General features: G+C 38.6%; 1 protein-coding gene across 1 annotated transcript in view; it reads left to right on the top strand.

Moving 5' to 3' along the window:
- LOC107658655 (A disintegrin and metalloproteinase with thrombospondin motifs 6-like) overlaps positions 1-26,076 on the top strand; it is an 83,969-nt gene that overhangs the window by 18,607 nt on the left and 39,286 nt on the right. Inside the window, exons 3-7 of the mRNA XM_016447296.1 lie at positions 742-785; positions 5,462-5,567; positions 7,844-7,990; positions 13,914-14,055; positions 24,671-24,778. Coding sequence (XP_016302782.1) covers positions 742-785; positions 5,462-5,567; positions 7,844-7,990; positions 13,914-14,055; positions 24,671-24,778 — 547 coding nt within the window. The remainder of the gene's footprint in view (positions 1-741; positions 786-5,461; positions 5,568-7,843; positions 7,991-13,913; positions 14,056-24,670; positions 24,779-26,076) is intronic.

Below are 26,076 nucleotides of genomic sequence, written 5' to 3'. Positions count from 1 at the left end.
TTTTAAAAAGGGGCAGGGCTGCTTGATATGTCCCGCCCTGTCTTCCTGTTTCAGTTAAAATGACGTCAACACATAGAGCAACACTGTGAGTTTCTAAACATTTCAGGGGACCTTTAATGTTAATGTAAGATTATGTGTTACAGACATGAACCATAATCGCATACTAATGCACTGTGCTAATACTTACCGTTTTAACGTGGTAGATGATAAAATGGGTGAAAAAATGGGTGGAATTGCATAAAAGGAAGGACGTGAGCCATACTGTTTCATAGTTGGATTCTTTTGGTTACACTATATATTTCAATAGTCCACTTTAGACATTTTACTAACTACTAAGTAACTTTGCAACTACATGTCAACTAACTCTCATCACATTAATAGATTGTTAGGTTAGGGTTAGTAGAATAAGTTCACATGTACTTGCAAAATTACTTGTAGTCATTACAATGTCTGTTGGAGGACCATCAAAATAAAGTGTTAGCAGATATTAAGCTGGCAGTCTACAAATGTTCTAATGACTGCTAATTGACATGTAGTTGTGAAGTTAGCAGAATGTCTAAAGTGGACTATACCCTTTTTTGACACCAGACATTAAGCAGCCACCCAGAACACATTAGTAACCCCATTCGAACGAGTTTTGCACAGGCAAAGGCATTCACGTTTTCTTTATAAGTAACGCATGGAGTTCTGATGAATTTCTGTCATACAAAGACCTCACTTTCGGTTTCTTTTCTCTTTTAGGTATGACATCTGCACCTATAAGAACAAACCCTGCGGTACTCTCGGTAAGTACCTGAAATGTATCCTAAAACGAAATATATTTTGATTTAAAGGGTTAGTCCCAAAATGAAAATTCTGTCATCATTTATTCAACCTCATGTTGGTCCAAACCCATAGGAAATTTGTTCATCTTCGGAACACAAATCAAGATATTAATCAAAATCTGAGAAGTTTCTGTCCCTCCATTGAAACTCTATTCACCCAAAATGTTGATGCTTCAAAACATTCATAAAGAGATTGTAAAGTAAATGTATATGAATAGAGTGGTTTAATCCAAGAGTCACAATCACTTTATATGATGAACATTTAATTTAGGCTTTTAGTCACATATAAACCCTAGTGAAAAATAAATATACTAAAATGTATACTACAGATACATTTACATATTTATGTACTTAAAAAATAACCTGCAATTGTACTTTTGGTACACTTATGTATATATTTTGGTATACTTAAAGTCTACTAAAACTGAACAACTAATTTTGTTCTTAATACACTTTAATTGTGTGGATGTAGTGCTGAAGTCCAACTAAAGTAGTATATCTGAAGTATAACTGAATAACTGAAGTATATCTGATTGTGCTAAAGTGGAACTATTGCAAGTATACTTCAGGTACTTGCATTTAAAGACTGCTATTATTCAAAGATCATTCAATCCTCATCAATAGTGACATTAAAACACATTTTAGGCTTAATATTAAGAGATGTGCATTGTGCACAAGTAATACTCCAAATAAAGTTTAATTATAATTTTTATATCAGTTAGTCTCGAGCAATATGGCAGTAAATATATTAGTAGATTTTAACTATAACCTCACAGGCTCTTGTGGTTCAAGCAAGTATGCTTGAGCTTCCATAATCAAATTTGAATTGAATTGGATTAAAAATATCTTCATTTGTCTTCCGAAAATGAATGAATTTCTGGAACTTCTGGAACGGCGTGAGGGTGAGTAAATGATGACAGAATTTTCATTTTAGAGTGAACTCACCTTTCAAACGTATGTCACTGAATGGCAAATGCTACATGCTTCGTTAAACAAATAATTTGGTAAAATTATTGAGAAAGACTTCGCTGCCCTGTCTTTATAGAGCTCATGTTGAGCTCAAACATGGCTCAACGCCTGCCTGCCTCTACAGCCGCCGCTGTCTCTTGTTTCATTTCCAAACATTCCCACTCCTGTCTGCTACGGGACGGAGGTGTTTACCCCTCCCCTGGGCAAGCCAAAGAAGAAAACCAGTGAGGACAATTAGACTATACAATATATAACAGAGAACAACAGATAAAAGAAGAATTAATATGTTTAAAGAAGTCGGGATAACTGAGGAGAAAGCAAACACTGGTGTTTCCCCCCCTTAAATGGTCTGCAGGCAGTGTCTTATCTGAACCAGCCCCCTCCAGGGCTGAACCGTATATCTTAGAAGTAATATTGTGACTCCAGGGGTGGTTTGACAGATTGACCGCATTTGTCACATTCCCCGGGTCCCTTTAATTGCCCTGGCATCTGCTCTGCTTCCTTGCTGCTCCCCTCCTCTTTCTCCACCTCCATCTCCACTTCAACACCCCCCACTCACCCAGAGGCATCATCGTGATCTCGGGTCAACGTGTTGCCCTCTGGGGGTCACCGGGTAATCGCAGAGCGGGGATAATACCAACGCGACCCTTGACTTAGGAAAACAAACCCCACCAATGAGCTTTCGACTCAGCCTGGGCCCACTAGCCCTTTTCCATCCTTTATCTCTTTCCTTTTTTACCCTTCTTGCCTCCAGTCGGTGTCTTATTAGCCTTTGATTTGCATGTCCGCTCTTGTTTTGGCCTCTGGATAAGGTAGATAAAGAGGCCAGAAGTGCTTTGTTGGAGCGATGGTTCCCAAGCAGACACAAGCTTTCTCTGTATTCCATATTCTTGTGCAATATCTTTAATATTATTTTGCCCACAGGGAGGTCAGGTTTATACCTTTCCAATACCCTTTTGTTATATTATCAACTTTAAAGCAGTAGTTCAGCCTCGTAGCATTCCAAATCTGTATTACTGTGTTTTCCATGGATCACGGGTCAGTGACATGGTTATATTTCTTTTTTGTTCGTTTGTTCGTTCTGTCTATTAATTTTTTTTCTGAAATGCAATTAATATATCTCTTTAAAAATGAGCAGGATTTCAATTTCTGAATTAAAATTCTTTTTATATTTCTGGAGAGGCATGAAGTCGAAAATGTCAAGGTGATAGTTCTAATAGTAAAACGAAGGGGGAAAGCCTCATTAAAAGAATTAAATTCTTAAGTAGTCTGAAATAATCTTTTATTGTTGTTTCTTAGAAAAAAAAAATAACTGCCTATTAATATTTGGGAAAACACCATGTGGTGTGACCAACAATGTCATGTGGTGCAACCAACATGCAGAAAACAATAACATAAAAAACATCCCCTGCAGACTCTTAAAATATCAGACAGTTTTACCTTTTTATAATTCATTATTTAAGGCAAGGTAAGTTCAGGTTTTAAAATGTCAGATGGTGCAACTCCACAAAATTAATGATATTTATGAATGAATAATTCATTGATCCACACATCATAAGATATTATAAGATAAGATAAGATATTGATCAAAAATCACCAAGCTGCTATTTTCCAAATACAATGAAAGCATAGTCTTTAAATTTATGACACAAAAAGGACCATAAGAGTATAATGAACTGAGGCCATAAAACATATGGTATATATACTGAGTCATATATGAGGAAAGCTCTCAAATTCTATAAGCGGCAAGTGCATTTTCAACCTCGTGTGAAGACACGTTACACTAGGCTTAATGTTGATGACACCAACTCCTATTAAATGTGAATTGTTAAATGTGAGATACCAGTGAATACAAACATTCTTCAAAATATTTAAATTTACTTGTTCTTGTGCAGAAACCCCCCACCCCCACCCCAACAGGTAACTTATCCAAGACTCAGTTGTTGAATTATGGACTTTAAATTAACGGCTGAGGTTTCCTTTGTGCATTTGAGTTTGCAAAGATAAACTACCCTACCACGTGTCTGATCCAACCAGCGACTAGAGCAGGCTTCTTGGATGGTCCTCCATGCATCTACCTTTAGGGTTTTGTGTTTTGCTCCCACCAATCATCAACAGATGTAATCTGCTGAGAATTGTTCTGCTCTCCCAGGCTGGATAGATGGGAAAAAAGAACTAAGAGACACCTGGATTTTACAAAAGCCCTTTTCCCCACTTTATAGCTTCAAGGGAACCCCCTCCCCTTAACAGAAGCAGCTGGCTTTGAGACTGTGAAGACTCAATCTTTGCTCCATCTTCTTCTTTGTCAAGAAGAAACATCTGATATTTTTGTAAGACATGAAATGAATCCTTTTTTAGAAGAAATTAAAAGTTGTTAAATGTTTGTTAGCTATCTTTTTGCTTCAGAAAACATGGAATACAGTGTACAAGTGTACTGTAAAACAAAAAAACCTTGTGAAATAGGGCAAAATGTACTGTATTAAAATGAAGGGATTTCTGTGTATATATATATATATTTTATTTTATTAATTTTTTTTTTTTTTTTTTTAAAGGTGTTTAACCTGTATTATGAATTTTGCACTTCATTACATTGTGTTTTATGGTTAACAGAATTGTCCATAAAATGAATAGTTAATTATCATTACATTTTCTTTTTTATTTATTTTTACAGTGTATGGACTGCTGTTCTGATACTTCCGCAGAAGAAAGTTTAATGTATCAAATCATTAATGTAACAAAAATGCAAAGGAAATCCCAGAAAAGCATTTTTTAGTATTTTTTTTAAATGGTAGCTCTTATGATTTTTTATTTTAAATAACTCAAATTCATTCAAATTTACATCGCTTAAATTTTATCCAGAAAATTTGCTTCTTGTGTGTATTTTTATGCTTATTAGAGTAGCATGTTGTTAGGTTATCAACCTCTAGCCAAACCTCAATTGTGAGTCGATTCTCCACTGTATTCTTCTTCGCTTGACTTTGTTGCTGTTGATGAATGTGTTGTTCTAAATTAGGCAGTGTACAGAAAGATTTGTGAAAGTTTTGTGAGATCCAAGTGCTCTATGTCAGTGCTGCCATACTGAGGTGGCTTGCTACAAAAGTTGCTACATAAAAACAGAGAGTAGATTTAATGTTTCCTTCATTCCATACCAATTAAATAACAGGCCTGTTTATTTATGGCAAGGAAAATGACAGTGCAACATAAAGCTTAAAAAAGTACAAACCTCTCAGAAAGCCAAGTCCCTGTAGACCGGGGACCAAAACACTGTCAGTAGTAAATTTCAGCTTATGTGGGTTTTATGTTAATACCCAAAATTGTCAACTAAATCTTATTTGGAAGAAAACAAACATAACAGGATTAGAAAACAATGATTTCTTTCACTCTTTTTGCAACTCTGAAACCTTAAATAATAAAAACATCTATATTTTAGGGGCACAAAGTGATGTGTTTTCTTGAATTCCTAGCTCTGGTTTGAATTACTAGGTGGTCCCTTGTTACCAGATGTAGAATTTATAAATCTAACCCCCGTGTCTAGACATTTTCCAGCTACAACATCAGTTGTTTTTTTATTTAATCGTCTAGCCGTCAGTGTTGACCCACCCCCTGGTGATTTAAAAAAACTTTCGCGTAAACTTTTCATGTGTGTTTTTGTGTGTGTGTGCGGTCAGGTTTGGCGTCCGTAGCCGGAATGTGTGAGCCAGAGAGGAGCTGCAGTATTAATGAAGATATAGGCCTTGGTTCAGCCTTCACTATTGCACATGAGATTGGACACAAGTAAGTATATTTTCTCTCTCTATTTGTCTTTGTGTTTCTTTCTGAATGAATAAATGTGAACAGTCTTATGGATATAGGTTGTAATATGTTAATTGCAGTTAATTAGTGGTGTTTGCTAAGGCAGGCATCACTATTACAATTTGAAACCTAAAGGGAGAGTACACCCAAAAATGAAAAAAACAAGAAAAGTCAATGGCTATGATGTCAATGAAGTCAGAAAGTATAAATGATGATGAAATTGTCAATTTTGGGTGAATTATCCCTTTAAATTGTCTTGTTTACAGTGAGTTTATACACTTTCTGGCACTTTTATGGGAAAATATTTGGGAGAAAAGAAAACAAGAATGTTGCAAGCCAGATTTGAACTCACTTTTCTTGTATGAGCACCATGACTCAATGTTTTGATAACATAATGAAGAAAAAAAAACTCTTTTGCTATTATTGCTCAAGAAAATCTTATTTTAACAAAACTGTAAATTCGAAAAACCTTTATTTTTTACATAACCACTCGCCAAATTCAAAAACGAACCTAAAATTAAATCATCTTTGAGAGCAAGGGGGCCCCCTGGTGTTTCGAGGGCCCTACGCAGCTTGCGTATTTTGCATATAGGAGGATCTGCTCTGGGTTCAACCAACTCAAATCATTACAAGTTATGAATGAATGAAACGCCTTTGTCTGTGTTCACTCCGGCTCGAATCGTGCTCACGGAAAACACTTGAGAAACAGTGTCTCTTCCGCAGCTCGGCTCGCTTTAAACTCGCTTTTTTTTTGTCTCGAGAAAGAGACTGTATGACAATGATGTTACATGATTTGACTGATTTTTACGTAGCACGGGCAACAGCGCACCGCATTAAAAGAAATGAATACAGTATGTGTGTGTATTTATATATACATAATAAATATACACAGTACACGTACATATATTATGTAAACAAAAACTTTTATTTTGGATGCGATTAATCGTTTGACAGCACTAGTTAAAATATCAGAAAATTCAATGTTTTAATAACAAGACAAGCTTAGTTCAGGCTGTCACGTGGTGTAACTCCTCAAAAACCTTTTCTTTTTAAATAAATGAACAAATGAACGAACGACCTTTCTTTTCACAGAACTTTTCAAGTTTTAAACTACATTTTTAATGAAAATTTCCCAGTTACATTTTTTGATCTTATTGGACACCTGTTTTAGAGCATTTAGTATCTAATTAAACTGGATTGCGGGTAGCAAGTGAAATACAGCACACAAAAGTAATGCAACTGTTCAGTGACTTCACCCCTGAATGTGTAATGAGATGGTCAGGACTTTATTAAAGCCCTTGTGGTTGAAAAATTGCTCAGTATTCTACATGTGACACTTTCACATCTCATAATGTATTTGTGTCTGGATTGGTTTTATTGTGGTCATTACTATTTATAATCCTCCAGCCAAAATGCCAAGCGTGAACTGCCTGCACACACATCTTTATGCAAATGAAAGTCTGGACAAACGAACCCTATCCCAAAAGCTTAGAAAAATAACCATGATCTATTGGTCTATGTAGCTTTTCGGCTAAGTTCAGCGAGATGGCAGTTTCCTCTATTATGTCTTGCGTCTGCTTCTGTTGTGGAGAAGTTGTAAAAATAGCCCCTGCATCTTGTGGGGACGGTTTCTCCTGCGCTGATTTATATTGAGAGTAGAGTGAAATGTCATAAATGTGCGCCTTAAAAAAACACAGAGGAATTGTGTGATGTGGTGGGGGGTATGTTATATGCATTAGAGGCTGACTTCTGCTTTTGGATAGACCCCGGGCTGACAACGAAAGCTTAGAGGTCTCGCCGTAATGTGAACTGATTTTTTCATACAATATCCAGAGAGATAAATAAGGGAGCAAAATTTGCACAGCTCAAATGATGTATTTGTGGAGTTGCCGATGGCCCGTGAGCAGATGAAAGCAGCTTGGAGGAAGGGGGAAAGGCAGGCCAGGTTCATTAAGAGATGACTGCCCGATTGAGGTCTGCTCAAACGTGTAATTATTGATTGACAGGCCTGGATCAGGGTGGTGATTACAACTTTCACGTTCCTTCAGAGCTCCAGACAGCCTCTGGCCTTTGACCCATCTGTCCCCTTCTCACAGCTGTTACCGAGCCAGAGAGAGCCTCTCTTTACAGCTTAGCTGAAGGAGATGTCCTCCGATCCTGAGCTTTCAGAGCTGCCCGAGCTTGTTTGCTTGTGTGCAGGGTGGGCGACGTGATTGACGTGATCCATCAAAGTTCATGATCTACTGCTTGTCTCACAGTTTCGGCATGAACCACGATGGGATCGGGAACTCCTGTGGGACCAAAGGTCATGAGACAGCCAAGCTGATGGCGGCCCATATCACAGCCAACACCAACCCCTTCTCCTGGTCAGCCTGCAGCAAGGACTATATCACCAGCTTTTTGGAGTAAGTGAAAAGAGCATTTGAAGAATGCTTGCCCTAATGCAATCATATACAGTATAATATAATCCATTATTCCATCTCATTTGTTGGTCTAAAGCCCCGCTCACACTGTATGATTTAGTCGTCTGAGACAAATTTTGAAAATCCTAAAAGATTCCTATAATCCTAGGCTAAAATCTGTAGTCTTTGATTACTGGTTTGACATGTTCACCGACAGCTGATTAATGGCCGCTGAGATCAAATTTTACCTCCGACGAAATTCTGGCAGTGTCAGAAGATTTGGCGCACCATCTTGCAGTGTGACTTCTCCTATGACGAACGTCAAACTGTCTTCGTTTTTTCAGAATTGATGCTAGAGATTTATCCCATCCCCCACTCACAGAATTCATATGATATGTTGTCTTTGCTATGATAAACACTGGTTGCACCGCTGTTCTCATTTGGGTTTGTAGTGCTGCTTACACTATTCTTCTTAAACATGCCGCTATTGCCGCCATTCATATACTTTTCATGATAGCCAACATTTCAGCCCCGCGTGTAATGCAGCTCGCAGTGAACGTGTATGGGTAAGTTTTCTTGCTCGCAGCCGTTTTTAACGTGTCTTGACTGTTGTAGAGTCTGACATTAATGACAAGTGAGATCCCACAGTGTGACCTGATCATCATGTTCGTACAGTCTGACAAGCAACAATCGTAAAGGACTATTAAAAATCGCCCAGTGTGCGCCCGGCTTAGTTAGCAGTGAGGAAGTCTTAAAAAACCTACAAAAAACACTACATTTCAACCAGACATAGGCGACTTTTGACTATTAGCATCTAGTCTGAAAACATAATGACATAGTAACTCTCATTCTGCGAAAAGTGTTGCATACACTGCATACACTTAACCCCACTCTTAATGTTGGTAGAACCAAATGCAAATCTTACAAAAGTTTTGCAGAACAAGTTTTAACAACTAGATGCAACCTGTAAAATAACACCATGGGTAACACTTTTACTTTAAACATTCTACTGACTATAAGTCAATTTTCAAGTCCATGTACTCTAAAAAATGCTGGGTTAAAAAGGGACAAACCCAGCTATTGGGTTGTTTTGACCCATCAAGCGGGGTCAAAACAACCCAATAGCTGGGTTTATCCCTTTTTAACCCAGCATTTTTTAGAGTGTGTCAACTTATTCTACTAACCGTAACCCTATCTCTAACCATAACCAGTTTATTAATACTCTAATGAGAGTGAAGCCCAAAAGTATACTTCGTTTTTATACACGTATGCTAGCATATGACTACAGTCGAATGCATAGCCTTTCAAAGTGTCCATTTGATAGCATGCTTGAACACAGGTGGTCGACACGTGCTCTAGGAAGTTTAGTCTTTGTCCAGTGTCTGCTCTGTTTTTCTCCAGAAGTTATGACTGATAAAAATATCTTTGCAATCTTTTAAAATAAAGTTGTGACTATCTCATAACCCTCTCAAAAAAGTGCTCTTCAGTATAGGTGTTTGTTGTTGCAGTCTCGGGTATCTTGTTGTTGTATTTCCGTCTCTTTAGTTTTATTTTCTACTGTGAAGCAACGTCCCGGGCCAGTGTTGCCACCTTGTGGAACAACTGATTAGTGCAAAACAAATTCAGTGCGCATGTGCGACCTGCACGTACCAATTGGGTGGTGCGTGTACAGTATGCGCGTACTATTCTGGTGATGAAATCTGCATCACGACCACAGTATATGGACCATCGCATAAAAAGTGAAATATACATTGGGCTTTAGTTGACATGTAGTTGCAAAGTTACTTATAGTAAGTAGAATGTCTAAAGTGGACTGTCAAAATAAAGTGTCGGGCAATCTGAAATTCTGAAATCAGACATTCTACTATTTAAGTTAGCAAGTTTACAGGCGCTTTAAATGCTTGATTTAGGTCGGAATAAAACTTGTCTTTGTAAATGTTTTGTTTTTTTGCAAAGTCACATTAAAATCCCTTAATAAGGAATGTAGATCAGATTCGTAAAAAATCTAGAGATAGATTTTAGATAGAGGTGAATTCTATTCTATCTCTAGGTGAATAGAGGTGATTTTAGATAGATTAGATCTGAAAGATAGAGGTGATGCATGACAAATATTTGATCACAACTGTGTCAAGTGTAAGATGCGACCACATTTACCTTTATTTGGCGAATTTTTGCAGGCATCATCCAGTTATTTTAGGAATCTATACAATTGGGAATTTTGCAGCAGGATGACAAATTTCCATCGCAGATTTCACAATAGGTTCAGATTGATCATGTGTGTACATTGTATTGATGAACAGAAAGCTGCTTGGTTTGAAAATGACTTCTGTGTCAGGATTAAATCGCTACACTATTGACAATAGACAATGGACCTTTGTTGTCCACCAAATTTTGCCAACATTTCACTAATGTGACCCCACCTTTAAACAGACTGCAACTCAACTACACAAAAAAACTGCTGCAGCTTGATTATAGCTGTCCATTAACTGTCCACTCTGTTCAAAGATTCAAAGATTATCAAAACATTGGCAACTATAGTGGCAAATTTTTCCTCAAAAGTACTTATTGTAACTTTTCTTCCAAATGGATTGATAAAAACCTGTGCACCATGACTCAAAAATGTTGTGTAGCAGCAGTCCAGGCAGATTGGCCTTGGTCCCAAATGAGGCCCTTAGCACTTTGAGAAAGAGGGCGTCTGTGAGCACCCTTCTAAAACCTAAATTGCCAAATGGAACATTTGAACTAACTTGATTAAATGTCTAGTGTGCAATTAGAGGATTACTTTTATGGGTTTACTCTCTATTTTACTACTGATACATAATGCCACTTAACAATTGGCTTAATTTTTTGTAACCACACAAATGTGCTGGATTTGAAAAAGAGTCTGTTCATGGCTAGATGAGAGTGTGGAAGTTGATCTGTAGTAGGCAGTCATAGGCAAGTCTGTGAATTGTTAGCCTAACGTAAGACGAAAGAAAATAATAGCGGTTGCCATGGCTGTCAAAAAGTTTTCCTGGTGAATGACCTCATGGAAGAAGATTAACATCACAGCCATCGCTGGCATCAGAAGCTTTATCATCGTGTGCCAACTTCCCACACAAACACAAAGAAACGCTGCTCTGTTGGTTTGGGATGAACTCCCTGTTGTAATCACACCGTGTCATCTGTGACCATTTAGGATTGAGGCTGAATACTAACCTTCCTTTTTTGGATTCGCTTAGTGCCGAGCAATTCATCAATAATAGACTTTCTCTGAAATCTCAGGTTGATGTAATCTTTGGCAGTAAAACAGCTCTGCTATGATAATGCTAGTCTATTACCACAACATCCCCATCTAGATTCTGGATGTGTGGATGGATCTTTCCTCGCCAGAAACCGGTGTTTGGCTGTAGATTTGGACTTATTTTAGTGTGCTTGTTTGTACATGTACAGTAGGAACCTTCAGTAAAGAAAGTGGCTTTTGGAAAAATGGCTAAAAGCAATTTAGGCTTCTGTTTAAAGCAGGCTAGTTAATTGGCATATATACATGCAAATTTTGAGATTGACATTGGCCATTAAATGTGCCTTTTGACCAATTGACAATTAATTGTGTCAGTTTCAAAATGTATGATATCCATAAACATCTGATAAACATTTCTCAAACATTTGTGAAAAATATTGAGTAAAAAGGTGTTTAATTAGATTTCTGCAGTTTTGTGTATGTAAAACAACATTGTTTTGTTGTTATGTCAACCATCTGCCACCTTGTTTTGGGACAAGTTAATATCGCTTAACTTACATTATAGACATAACATGGATGGTTATTTTGTCTATTTTTACTCCACCAAAGAAAATTATTCCAAATGAAGCAAAGCAGCATCAACCGTTGCGCGTCGTTGAACCAGAAAGTCTGACACAAACACAGTCAAACTGAGCAATACAAGCATCTCTGTGTTTTATACTAAATACAAGCACACGGCTTGTCTAATTAGATTTGAAAACTAACTGTTCTAAAAAAATTTATCGATAGGACACAAGGTTAGACGATTGCTATGGACAAGGTGTCATTTTTTTGCAATTTCCTATTTAGATATTTGTTTTTGTGCTGAAATATTATAAATAGTTACTAAGTTTCCTTTCATTGCTGACATATGTAATCGCTGTAATGAGTTTACCCAAGGAAGTTTTGTTGACATGTCAAATAAACATGTCCATTTTAAAAGTGATCATTTTTGTCTTTCTCTAAAGAAATAAACGGTCTTTGTTTGTGTATTCCAATACAAGGGCACATATTCAGATTCGTCTTTCTCCCTGGCGAGGGGATTATTCTACCAAAACACATGGGAAAAAATAGAAAACTAAATGGATGAAACCAAATACAACATTGGTTACCCCCCCAGGCTACAGCTTATGTGTTTCTTTCCTTTCCAATGTATTTGGTTTAGTTTTTAATTAGATTAGACTTCCAGTATTGTGGGAAGCCAGAGATCCCTGTTTCACCTAATGCTTCCTCTTGAATGCACTACAGAAACCAGATCCATAGGATGCTTTTTTTTTTAGACATCTAAATATATTTTTGAATACCCTTTTGTTAATTTAATGTAAGATTTTATCAACCGCATTTAGCTCATTTAGGGGAAACCAGGGCTGATTGTCAAAACTGTTTACTCTAGTGAATAATACATTTGCATTTATTCATTTTTTTTTTTTCCAGGACAGTGTTTTATGTGTACATGTTAAATATTTAACAATATTAAATATAGTATATAAAATAATATATATTTATATATATTGAAAATTTTTAATGCAAATTATGATGTTGGAATTTTAGTTTGAAGGCTAAAACAAATTATTCTAATTTAAGAACTATGTGATTTCAACAAGTTAAAGCTCCAGTGATCACTATCTCCGGCCTCCAATATATATATATAAACAAATAGTTGTCATTTAAGTTTTAAAGTCACGCCTTCCCATTTTTTCGTCTTCAGACCAATAAATGTGTGAGTTAGACACATATCCCTTGTAGAAAGTGTCTGAAAATGTAATGGCATACCGTCAGAGGGTTAGTGTGTCTTGGCTATGCAATGTAAACTCACTCTCTTTAGAAGCACTGTTGCTTTTAGCAGCGCACGGTGGGGTGGTTGGTTAACATGCTTTAGGTTGCGCGTTCAGTTGCAGCAATCATGCGAATGCCAGACAGAACCTAGAATAGAGCCGCCTGCTCTCCAGCAGTATTAAATGTTAGCGTTTATGTTGTTAGCAAGCCCACTATTCCCTCAGAGAGAAGGAGAGCGTATTCCGCGGCATGCTGCTGGAAAAGCCAGCGGGATAATAATTGGCTGTTTTATTCCGGCGGACAGCAGCGGCGTGGGGCGTACACGTCTCTCAGTCGCTTGCGCACGCCAGGGAGGGGGGAAAAGCATCCGTAACGGGGACGCCGAGAATAAAACAAGATCCACTTCTAAACCCAGAATAAACACAGTCCAACAAAACATGCACCGCCTGGCCTCTGCTTTGGCTCTATTTTTTCACTTTGTTCGCTGCAGACAGAGCTGTGGCCCTTTTTTGAGGGTTTCTTGGGAGCATTCATATTTCTAGCTGACTAAACACAACTTTGACTGGACGCGTGACCTCTGGTACCTTCTATGTTTTTTTGCTCGTTCAGTCTCTTTCTTTCTTTTATTGGCTCTTCAAAGGATTCCATAGGCGCACCGCAGTACCATATAAGTCCAAATCTCAGCATTTTATGACCACTGTTTGTCATTCACGCTTCCCTCATTTTGCCTTCTGTATTTCCCAGGTTTCTCGCTTGCTAATTCCCATTAACACTATGCCTTTCATTTCCCTTTCATGTGAGATTTTGTCACGAGACTTTTTTTCTCTTGTTGGACACAGATGAAACCTCTGTAGAGAAGCCAATCCCATTGAAGGTTTGTTTTTTTGACAGCTCAGGTCGGGGAACATGTCTGGACAATGAGCCTCTGAAACGAGACTTCCTGTACCCCACTGTGGCTCCAGGGCAGGTGTACGATGCAGATGAGCAGTGTTGTTTCCAGTACGGTGCCTCCTCCCGTCAGTGCAAATATGGGGTAAGAAGGATGCAACACACTCTCATGCTCTGGGAATGTCATGCTCACATAGTGAAATTTATTGGCTCAGACACCAAACATTTTTGGCAATTTTGTTAGAGAATGGGACAGTACTGCTTCAACCATGATAATTTTTTAAAAAGCAGTATCATAAACTGTTCATTAAAAGTAAAAATTACTAGCTTTAAAACTTAATTCTGTAATATCTTTGCCACTATTGTCAGCAAATGGTATAGCAAAAATAATACCTGTTTTCAAACAGGTTTCCCGAACTCATGCCATTGGTTGAGCCACTGTTGCTGTGTCAGACTCACACAACAACCTCACACAAACCAAGAAGCAAAAATGAACTTCCGTCGCAACAAGCACAACTATTCTGTACATGCTTAAAAGTCATGAGAAAGTTAATAATGTAAAACATAACAATGGTAAATGTTGGATTTTTAAACATTGCAGAAATGTTGTTAAAATCACTGTTGCCAACTACTTTAAATGGAAAGTAGCTAAAGTCTGCTAGCTAAATGTCGCTAGATGGCAATATACTGTACCAGCGAGTCTTGGAAACTAGGATAAACCATATCTAGTTTTATAGATGCAATGGTATATGGTATATCATTTTTATTGGTATATATTGGTATAATCTCGCCTAGCGACTACAGTTGTTGCTAGGTACATTTTTTTGAAAAGTTCCAAAAGGGGTTTTAAAAGTCACTAAATCGAGCGACAAAGTCGCTAAGTTGCCAATGCTGGTTACCAGGGGCCAACAATACTGTGGTTGTCGTTTAAATGCTTCATTCAAATGTACAAGTTACGTTGTTTTAAAAGCTGGTTTTGTTATGGTTGTGTTTTTGTTGTAAAAACATATTATATTGACATTTTGAGTCTACTTAAGGTAGGGTGACCATACGTGCCATTTTCCCAGGACGCGTCATTTTTGATGTCATACACCGATCGGTCTGCACACGCAAACAAAGCCAAAACCTAGATATTTTAGGCAATATAGTAATCCTGGCCAGGACGCGTCCTGGGAAAATGGCATGTATAGTCACCCTAACTTAAGGTAAACCATTTTAAAAATGTTACCGAGATGTTACCTTACTACAACCAATGCAATGAAGCAAAAATCACTAAATCTTCAATGAAAATACGAATTTTGGTCCTAGTCAATCATGCTTTGCAAGAAAATGCCAGAAACTTTGCGAACACATCAAGTGTGATCAGATATTTGCTACATTATTGATACCTGTGACGTTAAAACCTGCTCTATATGTACTAAAATTCAAGAGCTGATTTTAAATCAGAAATTGGTTTGGACATAGAGAGCAAGACCGCTACTTAAAGAACTCTGAGGAGACATGATGCCGGAGGTCAAGCAGTTATTTTTACCACTGACCCAGAGGAGACTAGCCAAAGGACATGATTTGTTCAGCAGGCAACATTACAAGAAGAGCTTTCTGATGTACAGAGCAGTGAGGGGGGAAAAATGTGCTATGAGTGAGTGCTGTGGTGTCTCATTTGGACTTGTAAAGAATATATCGATATATTTTTGTAACACTTGCCCTGATTGTGGAGAACTTTTGGATGCTTTGAGAAACACAGGTGATAGTAATCAGATGAGATTATTTTCACTTCCTTTGAGGGCTAGAAGTGAGGTTGCCAAGTCGATACTCTCTTGTAGTAGGTCACATGATGCCATAAATGTTGTCGAAATTAAAGATCGTTATTTTATCAGCACCTGAAATGAGCTTCGTCGAGCATGTTTGAAGTCGGGCCACATATCATTCAGAGAAAGCCCATACTTGAGGTTTGTTTCTTTTCCTGTCGAATCCCCAGACTTTTGGAAATGATAATGATTTTACCCAAAGAATAACAAACTTAAGCAAATAAACTGACACAGGGAGAAAAAAAAAAGGCTTGAATGAAGCCAGGAAAATTAATGATCAATAAGAGATGGTGCTCTGCTTAGTACAAATATGCGGCTTTGCTTTCTACACCAGAAAAGAATTAAATTACCCAAGATTACCCAAGAGTTCTTTTGTTTCACTGAGAGATATATCCGACAGTGGATGAACACATGCCAAAAAGAGAACCCTGTAATTTCTCTCTTAAGCTCATAACTGTGGTATAGATCAGCATGGAAGACGGTCATGTAAAGAAAAAAAGTCTCGCATTCACTTGGCTCAAGTTTAATACAGCGTGTAGTGTTAGTAGATTCTGACAATCTTATTTTTTTCTGCCAACCATCTGTTTAATACATGCCTTTGGAGAATTATAACCACACCAGCAGACCAGAGGTTTGAATTTGGTTTGGAAAAACTGTTACAGAGAGATAAACACACACCCGGGGGGTGGACAAAAAAATTTGAAACCTAAAAATATATTGATATCAAAGACCTAATAAGGAGTATGACCACCTTTTGCCTTTGATTCTTCCTGGAATGCTGTCATACATTTCCTGAATGGTGTGGAGTGGAATTTACCCCATTCTTCAAGAAAACTTGAGCCTGGGGTCTTTAGGACAAAGCCAGTGGAAATCTATTTCTAAATCTATTCTGCTTCAGATCAGTGGTGTTTAGATCTAGTGACTAGAGAGGATGTGGGTGGCATTACACTTTATCCTGCCGTGTATTAAACCACCAATTAATTAGCAGTGTATATGAGGAGATTATCACCATGGAACATGGGAACATCATAAAGGAAAATATTTAGTGGCAGTGGAGAGCACCTAGTATGGTAAGGTAGGGGTTGCACCGACTAATCGACTAGTCGACTTCAATGTTCTGCCATGACGCTTTAAGCTTGACGTCGACTAGTCGCTGGTCCTATAGAGGGCACAACAGGATAATAAATCTTTGAAGGACTTCCACATTTACACCGCTACTTTATCTGTATCTGATTTAGAACGAGCAGAAATATGTGAGAAATATAACGACAAAAGACCCAAAAGACAAAAGAACTAATAAAAAAGCTGTTATAGGAGCAACAGCCGTGTGGGCAGCGCTGTGTCATATGCCATAGCTGTGCACAAGGTGTTTATCACAGCTCCAGACTTATTTGTTAATTAATGACGTCATCAGCGACTAGTCGACTTCGACTCGACTTTCATCACATAAAAGTCGACTTCAAAAAATCAGAAGTCGTTCAAGCCCTATGGTAAGGTGGTCTCAACAATTTCAGTGTGACTGGATCATTTTGAGGCTGGACTTTTCAGATATTAAGGTATTGTTCCTTATGAGTTATTTGTATGACATAGAAGACATAGAAGGCTGCTGAGTTTGTCAATGTTTTGCATATGATGTCTTAAGACTAACTCGAAGATAGATAGATAGATAGATAGATAGATAGATAGATAGATAGATCGATAGATAGACAAAAGAGTTCAAGGAGGAGTAGACGGCAGAAGGAGCTATGAAGGGATGAGCTATGGATGGCCAACAAGATCCTAGTGCAGTCCAGGAGATGGCCATGAGGGAGGCGATCCCTGGCGGAAGCGATGGAGGGAGGAGGAAGGAAACTTGAGCCTGACTGGCTGAAGTGTCACTGTGCAATGAGGAGGCCCAGGCAATGATGAAGGACCAGAAGTGTCAAGGCAGAGTCCTAGCGACGAGCGGCTGAGGAGGATCCAGGGCACCAGAGAACTACGGTGATGATGGAGCAAGTGGGGACCGAGGTGTAATCTGAGGGAAGGAAGAGCCAGACGGAGCCATAGGGGTGCAGGGATAGAGCACAGCGGATATCCTGGAAGTCCATGGCGATGGTAGAGAGGGCAGAGCCGGTGGGACAAGGGAGCCCGGAGAAGCCAACAGGGCGATGGTCCATGGTGGAGCCGAGGGAGCGACGAGCCGGGATGGAGCTGAGGGGCGCCAGCGGAGGCAGAGCAGAGGGAATAGCTGGCTTCAGGGGAGCATGCAGTAGTGGAAGACAGGGCGATTGAGTCAGCTCAGTGATGGACAGAGCTGGTAGTGATGAAGAACCATCTGTGCAGGAATGAACTAGTGATGATGAAGAACTTTCTGTGCTGGACAAGACTGGTGGCGATGAAGACTCTGAGCAGTGAGATCAATAACAATGAAAACTCTATACTGGATGTGACTGTTGACAATGAAGACTCTGAACTGAGTGGGATCAACAATGACGAAGACTGAGCTCAGTGGGATCAGAGATGATGATACACTTATGCAGGAGGAAGGTTCATGGGTGGACAGGATGGGAAGCACTACCTCAGTTTCTCAGTCAATTAGCCATTTTTCCTCATCTAGCTCCACTAAAATCCCCACTGGTGCACACAATATGGCCAGCTCACACACCTGGTCAGCCGGGACCTCGGGCTCCTCCTCCAGGACGAATGTGGCTGCTGGCTCCATCTCAGTCTAGATCTCCATGGCAGGGATGTGCAGGGTCTCTCTGCGGTGGGCTCTGACTCTTTGTCCACTGTGGACGTGGGCGCTGGGTCCTGGCTCTGGGATAATGACGGATGGTAAGTGGGGTTGGAAGCTGGCGGCGGGATCCTCCTCTACATCACCCACAGTAAAACAAGATCCGATGACCCACAAGGTGAAGTTGATGTACTCGGCCAGCATCCAGCAGGAGTTTCCACGAAGCATCACCAGGCAGATCTTGTCATCCAGTCCAACACAAAATCTCTCTATAAGCTAATTGTCGCTGCAGATGACGAGGTGGCTGGCAACGATGAACTCCTCCACATATGCCTCCAGGTTCCTTCCTCCTTGGAAAATAAATACATTTGCCCTGTTGGGCTCAAAGGGGTTCCCCATCGGGCCAAAGTTAATCGAGGCAAACTTCCTCTTTATTAGTGGGTCCTTTATTCAGTCAAGTTTAGGTCAAAGAATGACGAAGGTAGACAAAATAATTCAAAAGAAATGTATTAGATTAATCAAAGTGAATCCAATAGAGAAGAAACACAAATGAAACAGTGTGTAAAACACAACATGACAATACCAGACAAAGGATTAAAGAAACTGGAACTAATGAAATAATTAACTAAATGACAGGTGAACAGAAAGTTGAGTAGGTGAGTAATTAAACAGACAGAGAAACTAGGTCAGATGACAAAATAAGAAAGACATAACCAAAACACAATGAAAACACGATAAAAACTAAACAAAAGTGTTACATAGATAGAAAGAATTATTGAATATATTTAAAGGCTATTTCCATCAGAAGACCAAAGCTATAACTGAAATGGAACACTTTGTAAAAATTAGCACAGATAGCCACAAATCTAAAGATCATTTATATGCTTATTTCATATTGAAATTCTAATTCCAGCCACTTAGTGCCCCATAACTTTAAAAATAAAATTTAAAAACTGTTCGATAGCAGTAATTACTTTGGCCTTAGTGAATTCGGCCCATTTTTAACCTGCACTCCCGGCTTAAAGCCGTCAGTGCTGGGGTCTCGCTGGTCAAGCCTACCCCTCTGACCTTCTCAGCATGGGCATCTTGAATGGGCCAGCAGGAAACCTTATTAAAACCAGCCGTAGAGGTGGAGCTTTTGCAACCTGAGAGTGGCAGTTTGCCGCTTTATTTAATCTGGATGGGCTGGGCAGCTGAGTCTTATTTACTGACCTGGGGTCAGCGGCGGTGCTCCCTATCTTAAGTCTTTTTCATGGGGGCACTTCTCTGTCCTGTAAATCCTGTGAAGTTCAGGCTTTAAAGGGAGCTGGTGCACTTTAATGGGAAATCTAATGCAGGGTTCTACAAAGCTACACTTGTAATGTACGGAAAGCCTTATGTCTTCCTATGCTCAAACTTCAGACCCCAGCATGGTTCCTTTAGAGCATATGGAAGTTAGTTCTTTGGTGCATTTGTCAAATACTTATAAGGCAGTTCTAAAAAATTTAAACCGACACTTTCTACTTCTATACTGATCTTATGAAGTGATGTAAATTTTAGGGCATCAGGAATCCTACTGATTCTCAGACAAATCTACATTAGCAACAAAATGTCATGTAATAAAGCTTAGATACTTAAGGTGTGGTCACACTAGCGAAACTTTGGCTAAATTGTCAAGTCAAGTCAAGTCACCTTTATTTATATAGCGCTTTTAACAATACAGATTGTGTCAAAGCAACTGAACAGCATTAATTAGGAAAATAGTGTCAATAATGCAAAATGACAATAGTAAACACAAATTTTTCAGTTAAAGACAGTTCATCATTGAATTCAGTGATGTCAACATCCAGCTCAGTTTAAATAGTATCTTTGCAATCAAGTCAACGGTATCGCTGGAAATGAAATTGTGCAAGGGCACGTCCAAACCAAGCAGCTTCATATGGGTAAACACAGTGAATTTGTGTGTTAGATGTTCAACAAACTTGAATCCCTGTGAAATCTGTGTATCTCATGTGAAATTCCTAATCACATGGATTCCTATTATGACTGCATTTCACCTGTGTAATTTTGCAGTACAAAGATAAATCTGACCTCACCTTAGCACATACATTTTACCAGATTTTGCCTGTTGCCATATAACCATATAATTGCTATATATTGCCATATAATTTCTGACTGTATAGTGCAAATGTTGTAAAATACTAGGTCATCTGGTCAATTTGTTAGTACAGCAATTTTGCTGAATTGGTGAGGTCTTTAAGGAGTTTTGTGATGATTAGCATGCTAGAATAAAAAACTGGTTTACCAAGAAAGCCTTACTGGTTATCTAGTCAAAACACTGATAAATACAATTTCAAGTTTGAGTTAACAGCATTTTAATTCATGTATTATACTCCTAAAATAGCATACACTAGCACTTTTAGGACAACTTTTAGCTACACTAACTTGGGTTATTTGACAACCCAGCACTGGGTAAATATTGGACAGAACACGTGCTGGGTTAAATTTTGACCCAGCTGGTTGGGTTAAATGTTTTTACCCAACATGCTGGGTTGTTTTATTTAAGTCAACTGTTGTTTAAAAATTATTATGTTGCTGGCTTAAAATGGACTGGAAATTAAAAATCCCACACAGAATTACTAGAGGCAACAGCAATAATCAAAAGATGAACATTTATTATTAAGCAAGAACACATGTACAAAATACTAGACAAATTCAATTTATTTGGGTGAATACAGCATAGTTTACAATATTACATACATTTAAACTCATTTAACAAGCATTTTAGACACAAACAATGTAACATTTAAAAGTAGCATTTTAATTTAAGTGTACAATTGAATTTATTTGGGTGAATACAGCATAGTTTACAATATTACATACATTTAAACTCATTTAACAAGCATTTTAGACACAAACAATGTAACATTTAAAAGTAGCATTTTAATTTAAGTGTAATCAACCATTCTCTGTCATTTTCTTTTTACCGAAATAGTGCTTTTAGCCGGTGAAGGGCTGCTATTCGTGGGGGAACTGTGAACCTCAGACTGCAGCCTCGCATTTCACTCGTAGCTGAAAGATGCCGCGACTGACTCCATAACCTGCCCATAAATAAACAGTACTGAGATTAGAGAACATATTTTAACATCAAATTAAATTAAACTCAGTATTATAAGGAATAAAATCAGTTTATGTTATGCAAGTCAAAAGGCGTTTCCATCATGCGAAGTAACCGCTGCTGATGCAGCTGACTGACATCTCGTCCTTATGGCAGTTTGCCGCTTTATTTAATCTGGATGGGCTGGGCAGCTGAGTCTTATTTACTGACCTGGGGTCAGCGGCGGTGCTCCCTATCTTAAGTCTTTTTCATGGGGGCACTTCTCTGTCCTGTAAATCCTGTGAAGTTCAGGCTTTAAAGGGAGCTGGTGCACTTTAATGGGAAATCTAATGCAGGGTTCTACAAAGCTACACTTGTAATGTACGGAAAGCCTTATGTCTTCCTATGCTCAAACTTCAGACCCCAGCATGGTTCCTTTAGAGCATATGGAAGTTAGTTCTTTGGTGCATTTGTCAAATACTTATAAGGCAGTTCTAAAAAATTTAAACCGACACTTTCTACTTCTATACTGATCTTATGAAGTGATGTAAATTTTAGGGCATCAGGAATCCTACTGATTCTCAGACAAATCTACATTAGCAACAAAATGTCATGTAATAAAGCTTAGATACTTAAGGTGTGGTCACACTAGCGAAACTTTGGCTAAATTGTCAAGTCAAGTCAAGTCACCTTTATTTATATAGCGCTTTTAACAATACAGATTGTGTCAAAGCAACTGAACAGCATTAATTAGGAAAATAGTGTCAATAATGCAAAATGACAATAGTAAACACAAATTTTTCAGTTAAAGACAGTTCATCATTGAATTCAGTGATGTCAACATCCAGCTCAGTTTAAATAGTATCTTTGCAATCAAGTCAACGGTATCGCTGGAAATGAAATTGTGCAAGGGCACGTCCAAACCAAGCAGCTTCATATGGGTAAACACAGTGAATTTGTGTGTTAGATGTTCAACAAACTTGAATCCCTGTGAAATCTGTGTATCTCATGTGAAATTCCTAATCACATGGATTCCTATTATGACTGCATTTCACCTGTGTAATTTTGCAGTACAAAGATAAATCTGACCTCACCTTAGCACATACATTTTACCAGATTTTGCCTGTTGCCATATAACCATATAATTGCTATATATTGCCATATAATTTCTGACTGTATAGTGCAAATGTTGTAAAATACTAGGTCATCTGGTCAATTTGTTAGTACAGCAATTTTGCTGAATTGGTGAGGTCTTTAAGGAGTTTTGTGATGATTAGCATGCTAGAATAAAAAACTGGTTTACCAAGAAAGCCTTACTGGTTATCTAGTCAAAACACTGATAAATACAATTTCAAGTTTGAGTTAACAGCATTTTAATTCATGTATTATACTCCTAAAATAGCATACACTAGCACTTTTAGGACAACTTTTAGCTACACTAACTTGGGTTATTTGACAACCCAGCACTGGGTAAATATTGGACAGAACACGTGCTGGGTTAAATTTTGACCCAGCTGGTTGGGTTAAATGTTTTTACCCAACATGCTGGGTTGTTTTATTTAAGTCAACTGTTGTTTAAAAATTATTATGTTGCTGGCTTAAAATGGACTGGAAATTAAAAATCCCACACAGAATTACTAGAGGCAACAGCAATAATCAAAAGATGAACATTTATTATTAAGCAAGAACACATGTACAAAATACTAGACAAATTCAATTTATTTGGGTGAATACAGCATAGTTTACAATATTACATACATTTAAACTCATTTAACAAGCATTTTAGACACAAACAATGTAACATTTAAAAGTAGCATTTTAATTTAAGTGTAATCAACCATTCTCTGTCATTTTCTTTTTACCGAAATAGTGCTTTTAGCCGGTGGCTATTCGCTATTCGTGGGGGAACTGTGAACCTCAGACTGCAGCCTCGCATTTCACTCGTAGCTGAAACGACTGACTCTGCGAAATGACCGCTGCTGACACAGCTGACTGCCATCTCGTCCTTATGTTGCGTTGCATAAAATAATACAATTTACAGCACAGTAAAGACTTTATAAATGAAATAAAAGGTATACAAACCTTTATTTCGCTGAAGAAGTGCACCAAATCAGCGGCGCTGAGAATGTCTCTCTCTCCTGTAGTGGACACAAAAAGCCCACACTCTGACTGTAACTCAGCAGCTGGGTTGTTTCTATGAAGACAGGCTCAACCCAGTGGTTGGGTAGAAAAAAATAACCCAGCATTAAAAATTACCCAGCAACTCAGGCCATGTCCACACGTACACGGGTATTTTTATGTTTTATGTACGAGTTTTTCCTTCTTCCGTTTAAAAAAAAATCTCCGTCCACATGAAAACGCAAACGCATGCTATGAAGCACTGTCAAGAGCATGCCTAACCAACAGGTGGCGATATAATCTCAACCATAAAGCCATGTTGGCCAATCAGAAGCCTGAAAAAGTTTCCAGTAGGCGGAGATAACAGCGCAGGCTCCGACGTCACAAGCAAAAAGCTGCGGTTTCGCTGTCTACATGACAACACTGCAACCGGAGTTTTTGAAAATCTTCACCCTGGCAGGCGTTTTCAAAAATGTTCGGTTTCAGTGACCTGCTGCTGCGTTTGCGTGTGGACGAACGGCCTAACCACGTAGAAAAAGCTGCGGTTTTAAAAATAACCGCATTCGTGTGGACAGGGCCTTAGTTACCAAAAAAACTACCCAGCATGGGTAAAAATATTAAAAACAACCCAATAAAATGTCCCAACAGGCTGAATCCAGCATAAGACAGCATTTTTTAGAGAGTAGCTTTTTGAAAAATTACATTTTAAATTGAATAGGGTTGAAAATTTAACTAATAGGTTTCACCAGATTAAGACTTGCAAACATTTTTTCTGAAATGTTCAATCAAATATGCCACTGACCAGCAAGTCGCATATTAGCATTGGTGTAACAACAGCCTATTGGCTATTAAAAAGGGGCAGGTCCTTTCAATATGCACCGCCCAAACATCTTGTTTCAATGCAGAAATGAAGCAATTTCATGCGGCCTTGTAAAAAATCTGTTGGGGAAACCAGTCCACCACAGTATGCTGGTCTCATGTCTATTTTTTCTGTCCCTTGAGAATTGATCTATTCTGACCAACTTGCTTTTGCCTTCTTTCCTAGGAAGTGTGTAGAGAGCTCTGGTGCCTTAGCAAAAGTAACCGCTGTGTCACCAACAGTATCCCCGCAGCAGAAGGAACCCTGTGCCAGACCAGCACCATTGAAAAGGGGGTAAGTCAGCGTGCCAACGTCGGAAAGATTTATGCAGTGGGAAAGGTTATGAAATGGCAGGTAATGGGAAACAGACTCCTGACAGATTAGAGAAGAGAATGGCTCCGGGTGTGGCGTTTGTCCCTGCTCTCATTGTACCAGATATGGGAATAAGAAAGCTTATTCCCAGTGTTCACTCATGCACACAGCGTTTGGGTCATCAGTTCACATTTCTGCCGGTCCAGGTTAGAGAGACAGTTTTAACAAAGATTAGAGTGGCCATTGTCCTCGTTCGTAGGATGGCTCTAGAGGAAGAATGGACGAGGACCATGAGCTGTCGGTCTTTGTTACCATTCGCTCACTGGATCTATTTAATGCCAAGCTCTTGTGCGTTGTCTTGGACAAGCAGCTAGCCCCAGGTTGAGCCGCTGTTTTTTTTTTGCGGGTGGCGTACTTATGTCTGCCTCTGGCTGGGTCGGCATCAAAGGAATACGAATGTCAGCCATTTCTCACCCAGCGTGTAATGGAGTGGAGGCCCTGCCAGCTCCAGAAAGACGAGAAATGGAAAGACAGAGAAAACGGGGTGACCACACATGCTACTGAATATGCCTTCCACCAACGCCACTGATAACGAATTTGTCACGTCGTAAAGAATGACTGTCGAACACTCCAGGAAGCACAATGCCAGAAAGCCGCCCGTTTCAAGGCAGAGATTATTCTTAATCTGTCACTGAAGACGTTCTTCCACTCTTTGTTTAAATGTGATGTGACAACATGAAATCAAAATTGACTCTATTTACTTTCTCAATAAATGCACTGATTTATCAGTGTTTTATGATAATAGTGACAGTAATAGTGATATATAATATACTTTTAGTGATATACCAGCCAATTTACTGTATCTGCATTGGCCAACACTGAGCAAATAAAAAACAAAAAAATATTTGTTGCCTCTTATATCAATTCCATAATCTACTAGCCGCCCGTTTCAAGGCAGAGATTATTCTTAATCTGTCACTGAAGACGTTCTTCCACTCTTTGTTTAAATGTGATGTGACAACATGAAATCAAAATTGACTCTATTTACTTTCTCAATAAATGCACTGATTTATCAGTGTTTTATGATAATAGTGACAGTAATAGTGATATATAATATACTTTTAGTGATATACCAGCCAATTTACTGTATCTGCATTGGCCAACACTGAGCAAATGAACAAAAATATTTGTTGCCTCTTATATCAATTCCATAATCTACTGACACTCTTGTCAAATAGTAATCTTCATGAATTTTAAAGGGGTCATATGATGCGATTTCA

Source organism: Sinocyclocheilus anshuiensis, unplaced genomic scaffold, assembly GCF_001515605.1.
Source record: "Sinocyclocheilus anshuiensis isolate Anshui unplaced genomic scaffold, SAMN03320099.WGS_v1.1 scaffold567, whole genome shotgun sequence".
In the NCBI taxonomy this organism is placed as follows: Eukaryota; Metazoa; Chordata; class Actinopteri; order Cypriniformes; family Cyprinidae; genus Sinocyclocheilus; species Sinocyclocheilus anshuiensis.
The sequence above is the reverse complement of the archived record's forward strand: the minus strand, read 5'-3'. Positions and strand labels throughout refer to the sequence as shown.